This window comes from Phyllopteryx taeniolatus, chromosome 7 (assembly GCF_024500385.1).
Source record: "Phyllopteryx taeniolatus isolate TA_2022b chromosome 7, UOR_Ptae_1.2, whole genome shotgun sequence".
Taxonomy (NCBI): domain Eukaryota; kingdom Metazoa; phylum Chordata; class Actinopteri; order Syngnathiformes; family Syngnathidae; genus Phyllopteryx; species Phyllopteryx taeniolatus.
In genome coordinates, this window is record NC_084508.1 from 9,078,823 (window position 1) to 9,096,918 (window position 18,096).

Sequence of the window (18,096 nt, forward strand, 5' to 3'; positions counted from 1 at the left end):
ACGGTTGGACATACACCATACAATCACAACAAGGGAACTCCGAACTGGAAATAACCTTCCATGGGTAAATATTCTGTATTACTAGCACATGCTATGTTGTACACAAAAAAAGTATACCTCAATGTGCAAGTTATTTATTTTCAATGTACATGCATTGCCTTTGATAGGAATGTTGCCCCTACCAACATGGCCACAACATAGGCACGTCGCTTAGACGGGACGCTCCAGCACTGGCGTATATGAAACTCGTCTTCTGTTCATATCTGTGTTCTGTATATTGCATGTAGTATTCAAAGCTAAGTCGGTAATGTGCTAGTAAAAGCTAATAGTAAAAAAAAAAAGTACATGCGTACAAATGTAGCATTCTACATAGACTCAGATCAGAGTAAATAGTTGTGTCCAGTGGACAGCACAGAGCCAAGATGCAGCACGGTGCTGTTCGAGTGCGATTCGTCGCCTCCCGAATCCTCGTCGACATCACCCGAACTGACGGGTGCGGGCGAGTTACTCGACGAGTTGGTCTCCTCGCACTCGCCTTCACCAGGCTGCTGCGGCTGCTGGGAGACGAAGTCGGACAGGAAGAGGGCGTGGATCTGAGTGAGGAAGGCTTCGCCCTCCTCGTCGGGCAGCGGCTCCAGGTATCTGGCCAGCGACGACAGCATCTGCGCGACCGACCGCAGAACGTCGGACAGGAAGAAAGTGGGGAAAACGTTGGTATCCTGTTCCTTCAAGAGTGATGATGCTGAAGGATGTGCGCGCCCTTACCTTTTCCAGACAGGTGAGGTGGGAGTCCTTCCGGAAAAATCTGTCCATGTGCACACTCCTAGAAGAAAATGTGAAAAATGTTACCATATACTGTAGCACAGGGGTGGGCAAACTTTTGTGATCAAGTGGCTCATTTGATTTTTAAAATGGGCCAGCCCATTCGCAGATGAGGCAAAAATAAATAACTAAGCAAAAGTTAAAATCTGTGTAAAATATTTGATTTCAATATTAACATCATCGTGTGTCTTTATTATTCATAATTAAATTATAATTAACCAGCCAATTATTTTTTGGAAGAACATTTTTTAAATGTGTACACACAATAGTTTATTTTAATAATATTATCATTTTATTTTTTACAGTAAACTCATTTGCCAAATATTCAATGAGATAAATGAATAAAAATGAATAAATACATTTTGATTAACCAATTCCAGGAAATAATTGCTATTATGCTACAAATTATTTTTTACAGGTAAAACAATTCACACTAATTTGAAGTAGTATTTATCACTCATTTATGAGTAGATGCGCCAAAACCAAATGGCGGCTTGAAACCAAAATGGCCGACTTTGAGTTTGGTTTCCCACCCTGGTGTTTGGGAGTACTTGTGGATGAGCCACAGGGCTCGTCTTAAAGTCTGATCCCAGTCTGGGATGTCCTGTGACGGCAGGAAGTCAAATTTGTAGGGAACCTCTGGAAGAAAACACAAAATGTCGACTTTATTCTTGGAAGAAAAGGGGGAAAAAAACTCATAATATGACAAGTTTATTCTTATAAATGTTTTTTTTAATTTAAAATGACAGATGTCTTCTTGTATTGCATATGCATCTATGCTTTTAAAATAACACTCACAAATTTAAATTGTTTTTAACATTACTTATTTAATCACGTAAAATGCAAAATATTATAACAGTATGACTTTCTTGTAAAATTAAGAATTTTGTTCTCATCTCCCTTACGCTTGTAAAATTCCCATTTTTGTCTCATAAAATGTGTAATTTTTGTTTTTTTCACTCATAATATTGAGATGTTATCCTTGTGCAATTGCGATTTTTTTTCCTTTCAATATTACATTTATTCCTGTGAAAACAAAAAAAAAATACTATTACAAATGTGCTTCTGAAGAATGTTTTTCTCATAATGTTTGGACTTTATTTCAATAAAATGGTGAAAATATTTATTTACTCCAATATTAAGACTTTAATCCTTTTAAATGTACCCAAAACATTTTTATCATAATAATATGACCTTATTATTGTAAATTTAGGATTTCTATTCACTTATTATTGTTGCAAAATAAAAATACAAATGTTATGCATTATTACTTGAAAAAAATTTCTCTTAATATTATGCATTTCATTTTCATAATATTAGGATTTTATTAACTAAAAATAAAGGCTTTTTTTCCCACCAGATGATATTGAGATGTTATTCTGATCAAATTAAGATTTTTTTTCTAGAAATGTTATTCCCGCACAATACAAAATATTATTGTACCAGTATGACTGTTTTTCTTTTTTTCTCATGTCTTTTAAATTTAGTTTTTCTTGTAATATAACGCACTTATGCTTTATTTGTATCTGGTACTATTTTATTCCACCCCTCCATAATATTTAGATTTTATTCTTGCAAAACTGTTTATTTTTTGCAAAATTAAGTATTAGTCCTTTGAAATGTAGGAAAAAAACATTGTAATATTAAGCATTTATTTATCTAAAGTATGTTTTAATAATATTAAGACTTTATTACAATAAAATTATCACCAACACAGAAAATAAATCCTTATATTACAACGGTAGTATTTTTTAAAAATAATGTTAGCACTTTATTCCAATAAAACTAAGATTTGTTTTTCAAAATATGATGGATTTATTCCCGTAAAATGCACCTATAAAAATCTTACATTATTACATTTATTATTGTAAAGACATCGCTTTTTAAATCGTAATACAAAGACTATTTCCATAAAAGTACAGAGGTTTTTCATCAACTTGTTTTCTTTTCAACATACTGTGCGGTGCCGGGGGCTCTTGGCTCTCCTTGACCAACAAGCAGGTGGTTTGGGAATGCGGCGAGGGATTGGTCGGGTCGTACGGGCTCACTATCATCCCGATGAAGGGAGCGCCGCCGCGGGAGAAATAACTCTACAAACGAAACACGAATTAATAAACGAGAACTGTAGGATAGGTGGACCCGCTGTCGCTTGACGTCACCTGGAACTGGTCCTGCGTGTTGATGTCCCGCACAGACGGGTTTGGGTGGAAGGATGGGTGGGAGTGGTACCAGCCCACCACGCTGAAGCCCAGAGAGGAGAGCACGTCGCAAGCCTGCGTCTGAGACAGAGGGTCCATCTCGCACTGGAGCCCCGTGCTCACGCTGTTGCACGGCTCCGCTGCACTGATCTACGAACACACACATAAACACACACACACACACACACACACACACACAGGTCTGTCAAGTAACACATGGCGCTTGTGGCCATTTAACAACTCACCTTTAACACTTTTTCCTCCTCATTGAAGGTTCCACCAAGCAGACCGATCACCTCGCCGCGAGACACGTGAGCATGCTGACCGGCAATAAAAAAAGAAAAAAAAGAAATAAATAAAAATAAAAAATACCCAATCACAGGCAACTTCATTAGGAACCCATGCACACATAAGACATTTAATGCAAAAGCTGCAAAAACAAAAATAATAAAAAAAAATTAAAAAAAAGGCCTGACAATGCTCAACAATTTCATTTCTAATTTACAGGGAAATTTTGTGAAATTGAGAAAAATACCGATCTTGTATTGGACACGGTTTATGCTTGTAATATTACACACTTATATACACACTTTTCTCATTACATTACATGTTTATTCCTGTAAAAAAAGTCTTGTAATAGTACGTTATCCTTACAAAATTACAACTTTATTCCTGTAATAAAAATATTGTTGTCTCGTAATATGCATTTATTCTTCAACTGCAGCGATTCTTAACCTTGCTGGGGTTACCGAACCCCGCAGGTTTCATACGCACATTCACAGAACCCTTTGGAATTGGAAGAACAAAACGTGGTTTACTGTATTTCAAATTCAACACAGGTACATATATTATTTGCGCAAACAATGAACCACGTATCAGTTATATACAAAATGTACTGTTCAAAGAACTAAATAATTCAATACAGTGAAAATTTACTGTAAATGAATATGAACTTTGCTGTCGCCTTTCTCCTTCGCAAGCACGACTTTCACAACAAAGCCAGTTTCTTTTCTTTGTTTTGTTTTTTGTCTACAATCCTCAAAAACGATTGTTCGCAAACGATGTGCTAGCAACCAAATATTGGCAAGTGGTTAAAGTAGTTGGACTATCGCTGTTACAGATATGAACAATAGGTAGATACAACACGCCCCTTAGATCTGTGTGCCCACAGCGACACTGAATTGAAAAACAAAGAAAAGAAAATAACTCTGCAGGTGCCACAGCGTGAGAACGTGGTGGTCCACTGTACAAGCAGTTTGTCTGAATGTGTGCTTACCATGTCCATAATCAGCAGCGTCTCAGCACACACGACGACTCTGAATGGTTCCTGGAGAATGATTGAAAAAAAATAAAATAATTTGAAACTATGCTGCAAATGCTACTTGATGATGACAGCTTTATAAACATGATTCATCAAATAAGATTACAGCCAATGCTAGTCACTGACCTGCACTTCCTCTCCAAAGCACCGACATGGAATGAGCTGGAAGGGATCAAAAGACCTAAAACAAGTCACATGGTAACACATATAGAAAGAATGAAGATACTCTTGTGTCTCAAATTCTCGCTGTTTTGGAAACCTGTGTGTCCGTGTTTGCGCGGATGCCGCTCACCCTCTGCGCCTGGACATTTTGCAGGCTTTGGGCCGCTCTCTGCGCACGGCCAGCTCCTCGGCGCTAAGGTGCTAACAACAACAACAACAAGAAGGATGAAGATGTCTACTAGTACAATCAAATGGCGTATATAGTTACGCGTTTGTTTGTACACACCTCATATGTCTGTCCCTCCAAGTCTTTGGCATCGCACCAGTTTCCCCACGTGTCCCTCACACGCCGCTTCCTTGTCCGCTACCAGCAAACAAACAGCCAGGAAATTCATAGGTGTTTAAATGCTGGAATAGTGACAATAAAACATAGAGACTGTGGCCACACTTGGAGCTAGGGCTGTCATTATCCAATAGTTTTAGAATGGATTAAGTCTATCGATTGATTATTCCATGGATTAATCAAATTTTCCGATAACAAGTCAATTCAGCGATTGTTGTCGTTTATTTGGTATTGTTTAAGGATTGAATGAATGGCAGCTCCATTCAACACTCGGGTAGTGTTGAATGTTAAGGGCTAGTAGTTTGATGGACACTTCTTAGGCTGCTGCAGATTATTTCTGCTTTCAAAAAGGAATACAGGAATCTAAGAACTGTCGTTTACTGTTGAGAGCTTGAAATCAGAGGATTTGGACAATTTGAATTTTTATACAATGGCTCTAAATGATGAATCCGTTATCCAAAAAAAGTATTATTCTTGTCAAATGAAAAAAAGACTATATTCATAATATTCTTATAAAATAGATGGTTTTTTTTCCCGTAATATGAGGCATTTCTTCCAGTAAAATATACACAAATTTCTCTTTGTAGGACAAATGTATTCTTGTAAAATGAAAACACAAAATGGATAATATTCAGACGTTATCCCTGAAAATAGCCATTTATTCCTGGATACAGCACATTTCTCTTCATAATACCATTTCACTCTTGTAAATATAGAACTACTTTTTTTTTTTAAACTGTTTATCTCATATTAAGACTTTATTCCTGGAAAATCTTCAAACAAGTATTAATAGGACAAATATAACATTGTAAATTAACTTTTTTTCCTCATATTATTATGCACTAATTCTTGTAAGATTACCATTTTTGTGATGCAATAGTTTTTTTTTTTTTTTTTTTTGCAGTTCTTCAGGTGAGCCTATAATGTCTTGACAGTCCGTGTGGACCAGAGAACAACTCAACTGACCATATTCTGCAGCCTTTGGGCCAGCTGGTAGGCCTCCCGCACGTCTTTGCCCTCCTTCTGCTTGCTGCGGTCGGCTGCCCGGGGGCGGTTATATACCGCTTGCTCTAAGAAAAATAATTACAAAATAAATATGAAATACATTTTAAATAAACAATAAGTAAAGAATAAATAAAGGCAAAGTAAATAACAAATACTAGCTTGATATACTGTAGGTTCCTACCGCAGTTGAAATTAATGGCACCGATGAGCTCCAGGTACGTGTGGATCCTTCCGATGCAGTTGACGTCGCCGCAGTTCTTCAGGCCGGGCCGCACCGACGTCTTGTTCAGGTACTTGGGCTTGCGCTTCAGCCTGCGACACGACCACGACACTACAAGGTTAGCATTCTACGTCCTCCTCCTCGTGTGCTATTTTTGTTTTCGTGTGCTTCACCATTGGTCCAGGATGTAGTTCCGGATCTTCAGGTATCTCTCGGGCGTCTTGGAAGGCCGGCCCTCGAAGAACTCCGGGATGGCTTGCTTCTCGTCCTCACTGATGCTTCCCACGTCCAGCTCCACCTCCTGCTCTGGTGCTTTTAGCTCCTCCTCCTCTTCCTCCTCCTCCTCCTGCTCCTCCTGATCTTCCTGTGGTTTGTCACTCTCTGCAGCTTCATCCTCCTCTTCTTCCTCTGCCTGCGCCTGCTCGGAGGCTGTCGAAGCTTCAGCTTCGGCCTCCCGTTCCTCAGCGGACTCCTCCGAGAGGCCGAGCGAAGGGGCGGGCGGAGGGCCGGCTTGACGCTCGGCCCCACGCTCGCCGCCGAGGTCGTCGGTGATGTCCACGTCCTCGTCCTCGTCCTCATCCGGTTTCTCCATACGCACCGTGTTGGCGGAGCCGGGCTGAGGCGAGGGTGGCGCACCGCCTGTAGAGGGAGCCACCACGCCCTGGTCCAGTCTGACCTGTGTGTGCGGCGTGTGTTTGGTTAAGCAAACAGCTTAACAATAAGATGGAATCCAGTTATTATACTTCTTGTTTTCATGTTCGTTTGGCACTACACAACTCAAAGCCTCACGATCAACCTTGTAATAGTGGACGCAGTTGCAGCCGAAAGACTTCTCTTGCATGCTATTTTTGTATTTCCTGTATCCACTATTGCTGCTGAAACAATGCAATTTTCCCTTAATAAAGGTTATCGTATTTTATATTACACAAATTTATTGTATGAATGTACTTTTAAACTTATAGGCCCCCTGTTCTCAGGTAACGTAATTCATTTCCGGTTTCCGGTTCTAGTCCTATGTGGCTGTCTAGCGTTATTGTTTACTTATATTTGTAAAAAAATAAAAATTGTTTTTAAATTATATATATAATTACAATTAAGAATAATTAAACAAAATAATCATTGAAAAAAATACATGTAAATATTTGATAACTAAAGTTATAGTAATCTTTCGACCTCAATTTTGCACAAATTTAATAAAATCAAATAAAGCAATATAGTTAAAAACATAATCCTAAACACGGAATATTTATTTTAACTAACATTTCTGAGTAAAAAAAACAAATCCATATAAGTTTAAAGCTTGGCTCTTTTTTACTCATCCAGTAAGATGCAGTGATTCCTTGTTTGAATTCCTTGAATTCCACACAAATTCCTTGTGTGTTTTGGACATACTTGGCAAATAAAGATGATTCTGATTCTGATTCTGATTTCCAGTAAGATGAGCGCGACTCACCTTGTGTTTCAAATACTGTCTGGCGTAGCTCTTGACCTGAAGGACGCTGCGGCTGCCCACCAACTTGGCGATCTTTGTCCACCTTCGCCCAAACTGAGCCTGAACACCAACGCGGCCGCAGATATACTTGTACTCTTAACAACATGATGATGATGATGATGGTGATGGTGACGATGATGCTTGCATTTTTCAAAACATACCAGCCCCTCTTCAAACAACTCCTTCTCCTGTTTGGCCCATCGCGATGAGGTGGAGGAGGAGGTCTTGGCCAGAGACCTGTACAGGTAAAAGAAAGTAGAGCAAGTTTGGCATTTTAGAACCATTTGTTTCATAGCTTATCTGCTTAGTGTCTGTGTGAGCCCTTCTTCACTTCCGCCTCATTGTTACGTAACCGTGGGGCTACTTTACATAATAACCCCCCCACATCAAGTTTGGCCGCTGATTACGTGATCAACTAGGCTGGGGGGACGATTAAGATCGGACTACACTGGGCGTACAGACAGTGTAGTATATAAACTGCTGTGTCCACCAGCTAAAAACGCTTTTATTGTCTGTACGGGCACTCGCTTCCCCCCCACCCACACACACACACACACACACACACACACACACACACACTTGGGGGTCTGTTCAAGTCGTAAGGTTCAGGGTACGCTCTCAGTCATCGTGGCAACGGAAGCCGGCCTCGCCGTAGGCCCAGCAGTATAGAGGACAGGATGGGGACTGGCTCACGTGCATGAAAAATGGTTGATTTCAGTCAGGTGTTTCTATATGTACTTACTTCTTCACTTTAGGCTTGTTGTGAACATCACTGGGCCAAATTTGGTTGGGAATCGCCTGGCCTTTCAGGTAGTATCTAGAATTGGTTTAGGTCCACAAAAGTCATCCAATAATTGTTACAAAAGCTAACGGATGAAGCACAGACAGGCATCGTCCGTTCACAGCCGTGGGGACAAAAAAGATACTGCTCCTCCAGAAGCATCCTGTGGATGGCCTCCCGGTTTTCATTGCTGATGGAGGTGTCCAGCTCCCAGGGCTAAACCGTAAACACAACATACAGGCAACATAAACACATGAATTCATGTGAAGACCACAGCTCCGTTATTAGCTCCGTGTTTACCAGGATTCCGGCATTGCTTTTCCACGCAGACTGCTCCTGAACTAAACCTCTTGCATCTTGCTCGCTGTAATCGAAAAAAAAAATACATTGGCTGTGTTAGGAATCGCCAGAGGAATCATTCACTCATTCCGTACTCCCAAATCCCTAGAAGGTGTTACCTCAACTTGCACCACCTACAAAGTTTAGACAATGTTTAGTACTTTAGTTTTAAACCTGTTTTTAAACATAGAACGTGAAACACACACTTTCAATTTCAGTTTTACGTTTACTGAAAAACTAGATCACAAAATATCACATTGTGTATTTAACCAAACCGCAGAACTTTGTCTGACGAAAGTCCGATAGGTTCATGTTAACGCCTGATGCAAAATGCCATAAACGGGCTAACGTAATTATCATTGACGTCACCCTGTTATATAATCCTTTAAGGATATTTAAACACAAACAGTGGGGCAACACATGTAGACATACAATATAATAAAACTCACAGGCATAGTTTTTATTCTCTGCAAAAAAAAAACGAATGATGCTACTGCAGCTTACTGAGCAGTCACGACCGTCTTCATGTACATGTATGTATGTTTGATACTTTTCCCTGGTGGCTAAGGCGCACACACCAGACGGAGCCGCACAAAATCATGACGCACAAACTGTTTAGTTCTTTCCATTCTATTCAATTACATTATTTTATAAAGTACAATAATGTAGAGTGCTAGTTGTTTCATTAAAAAAAAAGTTTTTGTTGGTCATTTATGGGGGCTGGAAATAGAGTGTAAAACATGAAACAGTTCGTGCATCATGATTTAATGCTGCAATCCAATTTGGTGTGCTGCTCCTTCTGGTGTGCCCGCCTTCGCCACCAGGAGGCAGTATAATACTGTGCAGTCATGCAGACACAAACGAATAACAATAGACTCCTTCTATTACAACCACTCAGTAAGTTGCTGTAATATAAGCCATTTTTTATAGAAGATAAAGAACACATGCCTGTGAGTATTGTTATATTATCTGCCTACAAGAGTTGTTCCACCATTTGTGTTCAAAACCGAGACTATTGATGCTAACTGTTAGCATGTCATTGTGATATTCCATTATATGTTAGCATTAAGCTCGCGCAGGGTGTTCTTAAGGCAACGTGGTTTGGTTGTTTTTAAACATACAACGTGTAATTGTCTTTGCTTTGTGATTAGTTTGACATTAAACTTAAATTGGGAGTGTGGCATTACACAGCTTGATGCTTCTTCTTTTGATGAATGTTCACCATTTGCCAAACGTCTTGTTGCTGCTTATTGTGAAGTAAGTTCAATTGTCACTCGTAGCGAAGGCACCAATGTACATGAAATTTCTCCCTTGTCCAAAAACTGATAAATGATGTAATCTGGTAGAAAACCTTAAAAACTGTATGTCTTGAAAATGAAAGTCATTGAACCCTTTAATTGCATGATTCAATCCAGTAAACAACAGTAATAAAAAAAAAAAGAAACTTTCGATTGGCCAAAAGGTACGATTTGATTTAAATACTAAATTATATATTTAAAGGGGTGAAGGTGGCAATTACAACAAAAAAAAATTAATTACAAAAATCCCCACCCTTGGGAAGTGTCATTGCATTTGTATTAACACAACAAAATCGTTCCAAAAAAAGGGAAGCAAGTTGACACAAATGGCCTGCAAAGAGTCCAGAGGCTTAATTGAGTGTATTATAAACAAAAACAATAATATTAATAAGACAAACACAGCACTTTATTTCCATACTTGTTGCGAGGTGTTGCTTTTTCTGTATCGGTGCAATGGTGGTCACTACTTTTCAATATGCATAGTGGGATACAGTAATGGCACGATATGCGATTCAGTCATATATGCACTATTCAGTGGAACAACTACAAAAGGGCAAACTCAATATATACTGTATGCAGTAGATAGGGAGTGATTGCGATTGCCATAAGATGAGCATTAGAGATATGACAGAAGCCTGACACTCAACACAGCTAAGCGGAGCTATAGCTTAGCCCGTGGAACGGAAAATACTTGCCCGGGAGTCGGGAAATTAAAGAGCAAGGCAGCGCGTGGAATAACAAGGTCGTAAAAAGTCATAATTTTTGTTGATTAAAAAAAAATGACATTACCCGATATTAGCATCGAACTCGTCTCCTTCGATGTCAACATCCACCTCGTCCTCCATTTTGAAGGATGAACGTAAACAGCCAGGAGGTGATCGGAAGTAACGGCGACACCCAGTGGTTGGAGGGATGAACTTCGCCATTGAAACGTTGATGGTAACTTTGGGCTTTGTGATTCAATTACGGAATTTTAATAATTATGATGATAAATAATAATTTTGAACCCGTACCCGTACAAATGCTTCAGTCAAACTTAAGATACCGAGTTAGCATAAATGGCCAACACGAGAGCACGGAACTGAGAGCGACATCGTGTGGCCGGAAGGACGAATTTATAGAATTACATCGACTCCGGCAGTGTACGACGTTTCGAGGTTACGAACGACAACAAAAGAAAAATAGTTGGTGCTGCAGCGTAAGAATAATGTGCGTCGTCACGTTTCGTACGTAGTGTTTTTCATCGAATGTTTCATATTATTTGCTAAAAGTGTTTTTCATACAAATAATTACAATAATTATGAATGTACTATTAGTGACGGACTACCACGCGGTACGCACAACCTCGGGTTAAGTCGTCGCTGTAGGAACGGAACTCCGTCGTAAACGGAGAACGCTTGTAATTTCTTTAACAATTATATTTTTATAACAAAACCATTAAAACAATCTATTCATTTTAAGAGATCTACAGTGACTTTAGTAAACTAATTAGAATAAAATAAATTAAATTAAATATGCATCACCCAACATGAGTTACCAAATTATTTATTTAATTATTATTCAAACCTTTGAGTACCTTTTAGAAAAAAAAGCCCCAAAAACATTTAAACAACAAAATGCTCATTACATATTTATCAGAATTTTTTCTTTAGGAATCAGGATATTGGTTCCCACTCAGAGCCTATGTATAGTGGCTGTAAAAAGTCTCCACAAAATTAAGACCAAGCAAAACCTTTTCCACCATTGGGACCTATAACCTGTACAACTTGGTGGTTGCACAAGTGTGCACACCCTCTTATACTGTCACTGGGGATGCGGCTTTGTTCAGAATTAACAGATTACATTCACTCATGTTAAATGGGAGTCGGCACACACCGGCCACCATTTAAAGGACCTCTAATTAACCCCAAATACATTTCAGTTGTTCAAGTAGCTTTTTCAGATCCCCCCCCCCCACTTTCAAGCAGAAGCCTGAAGATTTTGTACTGATAGTGACTGCTATTTGAAATTGTTCATAATTTTCTCCACCTTCACTAAGGCACCAGTTTCAGCTGAGAATTTTTTATTTTTTTTTAAAAAGCGGACAAAAGTTTGGGTAACCCTGCTCTCGTGAAAAAATGTGAGGCTCATGGTTCACAGTACAAATAACCACTAGCAGCCTGTTTGAAACAAAAAAGGTTTTATTTAGAAATTCACAGTTTCTAATGGCACTACAGCTTTTGTAGTAACTCACTCCTGCTCAAAAAATAAAATAAAATAAAAAATACTGTGCAGCTTTTCAGAGGAATCACAGAGAGAATGTGAAGGAGACAGAAACATGAAAGCTTCAAAAAGTAAAAAAACAAAACAAAACAAGGCACGAGGAGTCATTGAAAAGTGCACACTGTCTCACTGTTAAGTTTAATCAAAGTAGTCTCTTGTAACATGATGGAAAAAAAGTAATCTCACGAGCACACACACACAAACAAAAACAAAAAAAAACAGGATTTAAAAAGACAAATACCTTGACATGAACAGTGTTCCATACAACCATCTTTGCCTGTGTTTCCCTTTTAAACAAAAGCCACGCAAACTTTCAGTGAGTGAAAAAAAGAGGACACACACAAAGATGCAGACTCACAAAGCTCATATGATACAATGTTAAACTCCTTCACAGTTGGGAAAATTGTGCAATAAAAAAAAAAGAAAAAAAAAAAAGTGGGTTAAGAAAAGAGGGGTGAGTCAGGGCTCCCAGGCTCTGTCAAGATAAACCACTCAGAGCCTATCAGAAAACACTTTAAAATGCATGAAGAAAATCCTTTAAAGATGAGCAAATAGACAGGACGCCATCGCACACAGCAGACAAAAAAAAAAAGCCGTGAATAATTAGTGCAAGCCAGTCTTCCACCGATCAGAAAGCAGCAGCAGCAGTGATCAAGCCATTTCATTCATTCATAATAATAATGTGAAATAAGAGAGTTATGCGCTCTGCGTCAGTACCCGTGAGTGTATTTGCATGTACAAGTATTGCTTGGCTCTCGTTCTTATTTCTACTACTGAGACTGGCCTGCCAGTGTGCAAAAATAAATAAATAGATAAATAAAACTACTCTTTCGGGCTTTCAGCCAGGTTGGCTCAGTAACAGGAAAGACAGTCACATGTATGAGAAATTATATTTGAGAAAAATTTAAGGGGGAAAAAATGTATTGTCGAGAAAATAGTCGTACATTTTCAAGAAAGAGCCGTACATTGTTGAAAAGAAAAACATTTTCTAGGAAAAGTTGTACAAATCAGTTTTTGCCCATAGGATTTGTTTCACTTTTTTTTTTTTTTTTTTTTTACTTACACTTTACTTACAATAATGAATTTCTATATTTTTTCAAAAAAGTGAAAAGCTTTTGCAGAAAAAGTCACGTGTATGATGCTGCTGCTGCTGCACTTAGTGTTTAAAAGGTGAGTCAGGAAATTAGAAAGTTAGCGTTTTCTTCATCAGGCTGCTGAGGGAATAAACTAACAAGAGCTGGGAAGGAATCAATTAAACAAAGATGGTGGTCCCGGGAGTCATAATGGCAAGCCATAAAGGATGAGAGGACAGACACACACACACACACACACCCAAAACAAAGAAGAATAAAATATGTATTTTGTAACTCAGTTCTCTCACTATGACACATGCTTTGAATACTTTGTGGATGCACGATTCACATGGACTTGTCCTCGCAAACATTTGTGTGTTTTGAACACCGATTAAAAGGGGTCATCAAGGCACGTAACCATTTAAAAGGTCTTTTGACGGGCGTGAATGTGGGGAAATGGGGTTTCTTTGGGATGAAGCGTTTCAGACTTGTCCGCTGACTGCCGTCACCCTGATTGTGCCCACGCCGAGCTCCTTGCTGCGCTTCATGAGCTGCCGCAGGCCGGGTAGCGAGGCCACGCGCCCCTCCGCCAGCTCGGTCTGCCGTAACTTCCGCCGCTTGCCGGAGCGCCTCTCCTGCCGGGACTTGGCGGGGGGGCCGGGCGGCGGCCGAGCGGGCCGAAGGGGCGCTGCCGGGGGCAGCTCGGCGCAGGAGAAAACGGGCGAGGGAGGCGGCAGTCGCCCGGCGAACGACTCCTCGGAGTGGGTGGACGAGCTGGTGCTGCTGGTCTCTGAGGGGGACTCCCTTGAGGAGTACGGGGGTAACGGTGGGGCTTCCTCAGCAGGAGATGGTGTGGGGGGAGGAGGAGGAGGAGGAGGAGGAGGGAGCGGTGGCGGGAGGTGAGGGGAAAGTGGAAGGACGGGGAGCGGAGGGGGAAGGCATGGGTGGAAGCCGTTGCACTTGATGTCACCGTTGGTGAGGGGAGCTAAAGGGGCCGACGGCATCACGGTTTCCACTGTGTCCAAAGGTTTTGTTTTACAGCGTTTTTTCTGTGAAAAGAGAAGAGTAGGGAACGTTTAAGTAATGATTTTTTGGGGGGTTACAAAGTATATAACAAAAGTTATTTTCAAGAACAAACGTTTAAGAAAAACTAATTTATATTTAAGGAATAAAAGTATTTTTGAGAAAAATTTCCATACAGTGGCAAATCGACGAGTTTTTCGAGAGATGAGTCAGTCAATTTTTTTGTTGCTAACAGAAGGCCACAGAAAAAAATTATTTAAAAATATCAATTATTAAAAAACACACTCCATAAAGGTGTGTTCTGTGAGGCTGGAACGGATTAATGGCATTTCTATACATTTCAATGGGAGCAATGATTTGAGATGTGAGGTCATGGAACAAACACAATTTTTAAGTCAAGGCACAACTATTTCTGATAAAAAAGTATATTTGAAGGAAAAAAAAGGGCCTATTTTTGATCAAATGTTTGGAAGATCCATCCATCCATTTTCTGAGCCGCTTCTCCTCACGAGGGTCGCGGGCGTGCTGGAGCCTATCCCAGCTATCATCGGGCAGGAGGCGGGGTACACCCTGAACTTGTTGCCAGCCAATCGCAGGGCACATACAAACAAACAACCATTCCCACTCACATTCACACCTACGGGCACTTTGGGGGAAAAAAAAGCAATACAGTACATTCTTTTGAAAAAAAGAAAAGTATTTTCTAAAAAAAAAATGTCTACTTGGAAAAAATTCATTTTAGGGAAATAAAGTCACGTTTTCATGCTTGTAATACATATTTGACAATTGTTGAAAAACATTGCCAAACATTTTTTTTTTATTTCAAGAACATAAGATCACAGTTGAGAGAAAAAAGGTCCCATTAGAGAACAAAGGCATACAGCTTAGAATTGTGTATTTTGTAAAAAGAAAAAGTTTTACATTTGAAAAAGGTCGAACAGTTTCTCAAAAATCCGTTTTAAATTTCCGTGAAAAGGATGTAAATGTGAGCAAATAGCTATATTTTTTAGAAAAATAATATTTCAAGATTGAAGTATCATTTTAAGAAAAAAAAAGTTTTTTTTTTTTTTTTCCCTTTTTCATTGTGGTTTTAGCACTCCTAGCACATGGCATAGTTGTACCTTATTATTGAACCCTATTATAAGAGAGCATAAAAGATGTCTTATTTCCATTTGTCATTGTGACATGGTCAAACAGATGACTGTAGTAAGAGAAACACTACCTTTTTCTCTGGAGAAAATCTTAGAGGCTCTACAATGTACAAGTCATCTGGACCTACTGGGGAAAAGACACAGGCGAGTGAATAACAGGAAAACCACATAGAGTCATAAAACAAGTATGCTTCACTTGAGATTTTTTTTATTAGAGCGCAGCTGGCAAATGTCTACCATGAGCCGCCAAAGCTTTGCACTCTATTCTTACGGCCCTCAAGCCTGCATATGCACACAAGCTGCCGCTGACAGCTTTGAGCCTCAAGGGCATCAGATTTGATTCATTTCATGTTTACCTTCTGTAGAAGACAGGTGGAAGGACTTTGAACGCACAAGCGGACACATCACCCTGCGCTTCAGGCTCAAGTCGTCGTAGGAGGAGAAGCACCTCTTGGGGCTGGGGTAGTGGTTGCTCTTGGGCAGCGCGACTGCGGCGGAGGCGGCATCCGCCCTGGGGGTAGCGCAGGAGTTGCGGCAGCACTGCAGGCACACGAGCAGGCCCAGGGACACGCACAGCACCAGAGAGACCGCCAGGTAGCTCTGACGGTCGGATACCTGTGCAGGAGCGCATGTTCAAGAAGTTGCTGCCACATGAAGTCATACATTTTCAAGAAAAAAAGGGTTTCATTTTTAAGGGAAGTAATATTTGGAAAAAAAAAGAAAAAGTTATCCCCTCCTGGAAGCCGTCACCTTATCGTGGTGGAGGGGTTTGTGTGTCCCAATGATCCATCCATCCATTTTCTGAGCCGCTTATCCTCACAAGGGTCACGGGATGTCCCAATGATCCTAGGAGCTAAGTTGTCTGGGGCTTCACGCCCCTGGTAGGGTCACCCATGGCAAACAGGTCCTAGGTGCGGGACCAGACAAAGCACAGCTAAGGGACTCCTATGATGAAAAATATAAGTGGATCGAGGTTTCCCTTGCCCGGGCGCGGGTCACCGGAGCCCCCCTCTGGAGCCAGGCCTGGAGGTGGGGCTCGAAGGAGAGCGCCTGGCGGCCGGGTCTGCACCCTTGGGGCCCGGCTGGGCACAGCCCGAAAGGGTAACGTGGGTCCCCCTTCCCATGGGCTCACCACCTGCGGGAATGGCCATAGGGGTCGGGTGCAGCGCGAGCTGGGCGCCGGCCGAAGGCGGGGACCTTGGCGATCCGATCCCCGGCTACAGAAGCTGGCTCTAGGGACGTGGAATGTCACCTCTCTGGCAGGGAATGAGCCCGAGCTGCTATGTGAGGTCGAGAAGTGCCGACTAGATATAGTAGGACTCTCCTCTACACACAGCTTGGGCTCTGGTACCAGTCCTCTCGAGAGGGGTTGGACTCTCTTCCACTCTGGAGTTGCCCACGGTGAGAGCCGCCGAGCAGGTGTGGGTATACTTCTTGCCCTCTGGGTCGGCGCCTGTACGTTGGGGTTCACCTCGGTGGACGAGAAGATAGCCTTCCTCCGAAAGTGGACACAGACGGTGAGGGATGCAGTCAAGCTGAAGAAGGAGTCCTATCGGGCCTTTTTGGCCTTTGGGACTCCTGAGGCAGCTGATGGGTACCGGCTGGCCAAGCGGAATGCAGCTTTGGTGGTCGCCAAAGCAAAAAAAAATAAAAATAAAATATCGGGCATGGGAGGAGTTCGGTGAGGCCAAGGAGAAAGACTTCCAGACGGCTTCGAGGAAATTCTGGTCCACCGTCCAGCGTCTCAGGAGGGGGAAGCAGTGCACCATCAACACTGTGTATAGTGGGGATGGGGCGCCGCTGACCTCCACTCAGGACATTGTGAGTCGGTGGGGAGAAAACTTTGAAAACCTCCTCAATGCCACCGACACGCCTTCCGACCTCGGATAAGCGGTAGAAAAATGGATGGAAAAAAAAAAAGTTCTGTTTTTAAAGAAAGAAGCGTTATATTTGAGAAAAACAAAAGCTTAGTATTTTTGAATATAGTTGACTTAAAAATGGAAATTTTAGAGGAAAAAGTCTTTTATGGGGAAAAAAGTAATTTTCAGGGGGAAAAACACTTTTCAGTGGTACATTTCAGAAAAAGGTTCTGCATTTAAAAGAAAAAAGCTATAAAATATAAATATATATATATGTATTTGAGTAAAAATGTCAAAAGAAAAAGAGTGGAAGATCTCTGTTTTAGAAAAAAAAGTCGTTCCAAAAAGTGATTTTATATATATATTTTTATTTTAAAATATTTTTATGACAGTTGTATATTTGAGAAAAAGTTCTGTATTTAAAAGAATAAAACTGTTTATTATTGAGCAAACTGGTTGTGTGTTGAAGTGAAAAAAATATATATTTTCAGTTTTTTTTTATATAAAATGTAATACGAATAAAAATTTTACTTTCCAGAAAAAAAGGGCACGTCTTCAACAAAAAAAGTATTTGAGTATGTTTTTGTGGAAAAGTTGATTAAATGAGGGGGGGAAATGTGTATGTGTATATTTTAAGAAACCCAAGTTGAGTATTTTTTATATCTACGAAAAAAAATATGATTGAGGATAAAAGTCATATTTGAGTACAAATGTGTATTTTCAAAAAAAGACGGATTTTTTGAGAAC

At 40.5% G+C, this 18,096-nt stretch overlaps 2 protein-coding genes across 9 annotated transcripts in view; both read right to left on the reverse strand.

Moving 5' to 3' along the window:
• Positions 1–118: 118 nt before the first annotated feature.
• mysm1 (Myb-like, SWIRM and MPN domains 1) lies at positions 119–10,879 on the reverse strand. 4 transcript variants are annotated; one of them, XM_061779997.1, is made up of 19 exons: positions 10,771–10,879; positions 8,645–8,708; positions 8,490–8,560; positions 8,306–8,380; positions 7,725–7,800; positions 7,525–7,623; positions 6,245–6,747; positions 6,033–6,163; positions 5,813–5,916; positions 4,790–4,867; positions 4,634–4,704; positions 4,468–4,522; positions 4,297–4,347; positions 3,266–3,340; positions 2,982–3,170; positions 2,780–2,912; positions 1,356–1,461; positions 766–823; positions 119–662 (listed from the first exon to the last, which is right to left on the reverse strand). In XM_061779997.1, the coding sequence occupies exons 1-19, from the start codon at positions 10,824–10,826 to the stop codon at positions 381–383; spliced, it is 2,277 nt and encodes a 758-aa protein (XP_061635981.1). In that variant the 5' UTR covers positions 10,827–10,879; the 3' UTR covers positions 119–380. The 4 variants fall into 4 exon arrangements, 3 of the variants coding, with proteins under 3 accessions (XP_061635981.1, XP_061635982.1, XP_061635983.1); XM_061779998.1 differs by lacking the exon at positions 1,356–1,461; XM_061779999.1 differs by lacking the exon at positions 1,356–1,461 and having other exon boundaries at positions 2,982–3,222.
• A 1,261-nt stretch (positions 10,880–12,140) lies between these two features.
• suco (SUN domain containing ossification factor) overlaps positions 12,141–18,096 on the reverse strand; it is a 44,630-nt gene continuing 38,674 nt past the window's right edge. For 4 of the 5 annotated variants that reach the window (XM_061779194.1, XM_061779192.1, XM_061779195.1 and 1 more), the window contains 3 exons: positions 15,847–16,105; positions 15,562–15,617; positions 12,141–14,365 (listed from right to left, as the gene is read on the reverse strand). In XM_061779194.1, coding sequence (XP_061635178.1) covers positions 13,799–14,365; positions 15,562–15,617; positions 15,847–16,105 — 882 coding nt within the window. In that variant the 3' untranslated portion in view covers positions 12,141–13,798. The remainder of the gene's footprint in view (positions 14,366–15,561; positions 15,618–15,846; positions 16,106–18,096) is intronic. The other variant, XM_061779193.1, reaches the window with a different exon arrangement.

Excerpts from the sequence above, each read along its gene's own strand:
- mysm1 (XM_061779997.1), bottom strand. The coding sequence starts at position 10,826 with ATGGAGGACGAGGTGGATGTTGACATCGAAGGAGACGAGTTCGATGCT. Across the intron at positions 5,917-6,032 it reads TGCCATTAATTTCAACTGCG|AGCAAGCGGTATATAACCGC; the intron begins GTAGGAACCTAC and ends TATTTTTCTTAG. Across the intron at positions 3,341-4,296 it reads CGCTGCTGATTATGGACATG|CATGCTCACGTGTCTCGCGG; the intron begins GTAAGCACACAT and ends ATTGCCGGTCAG.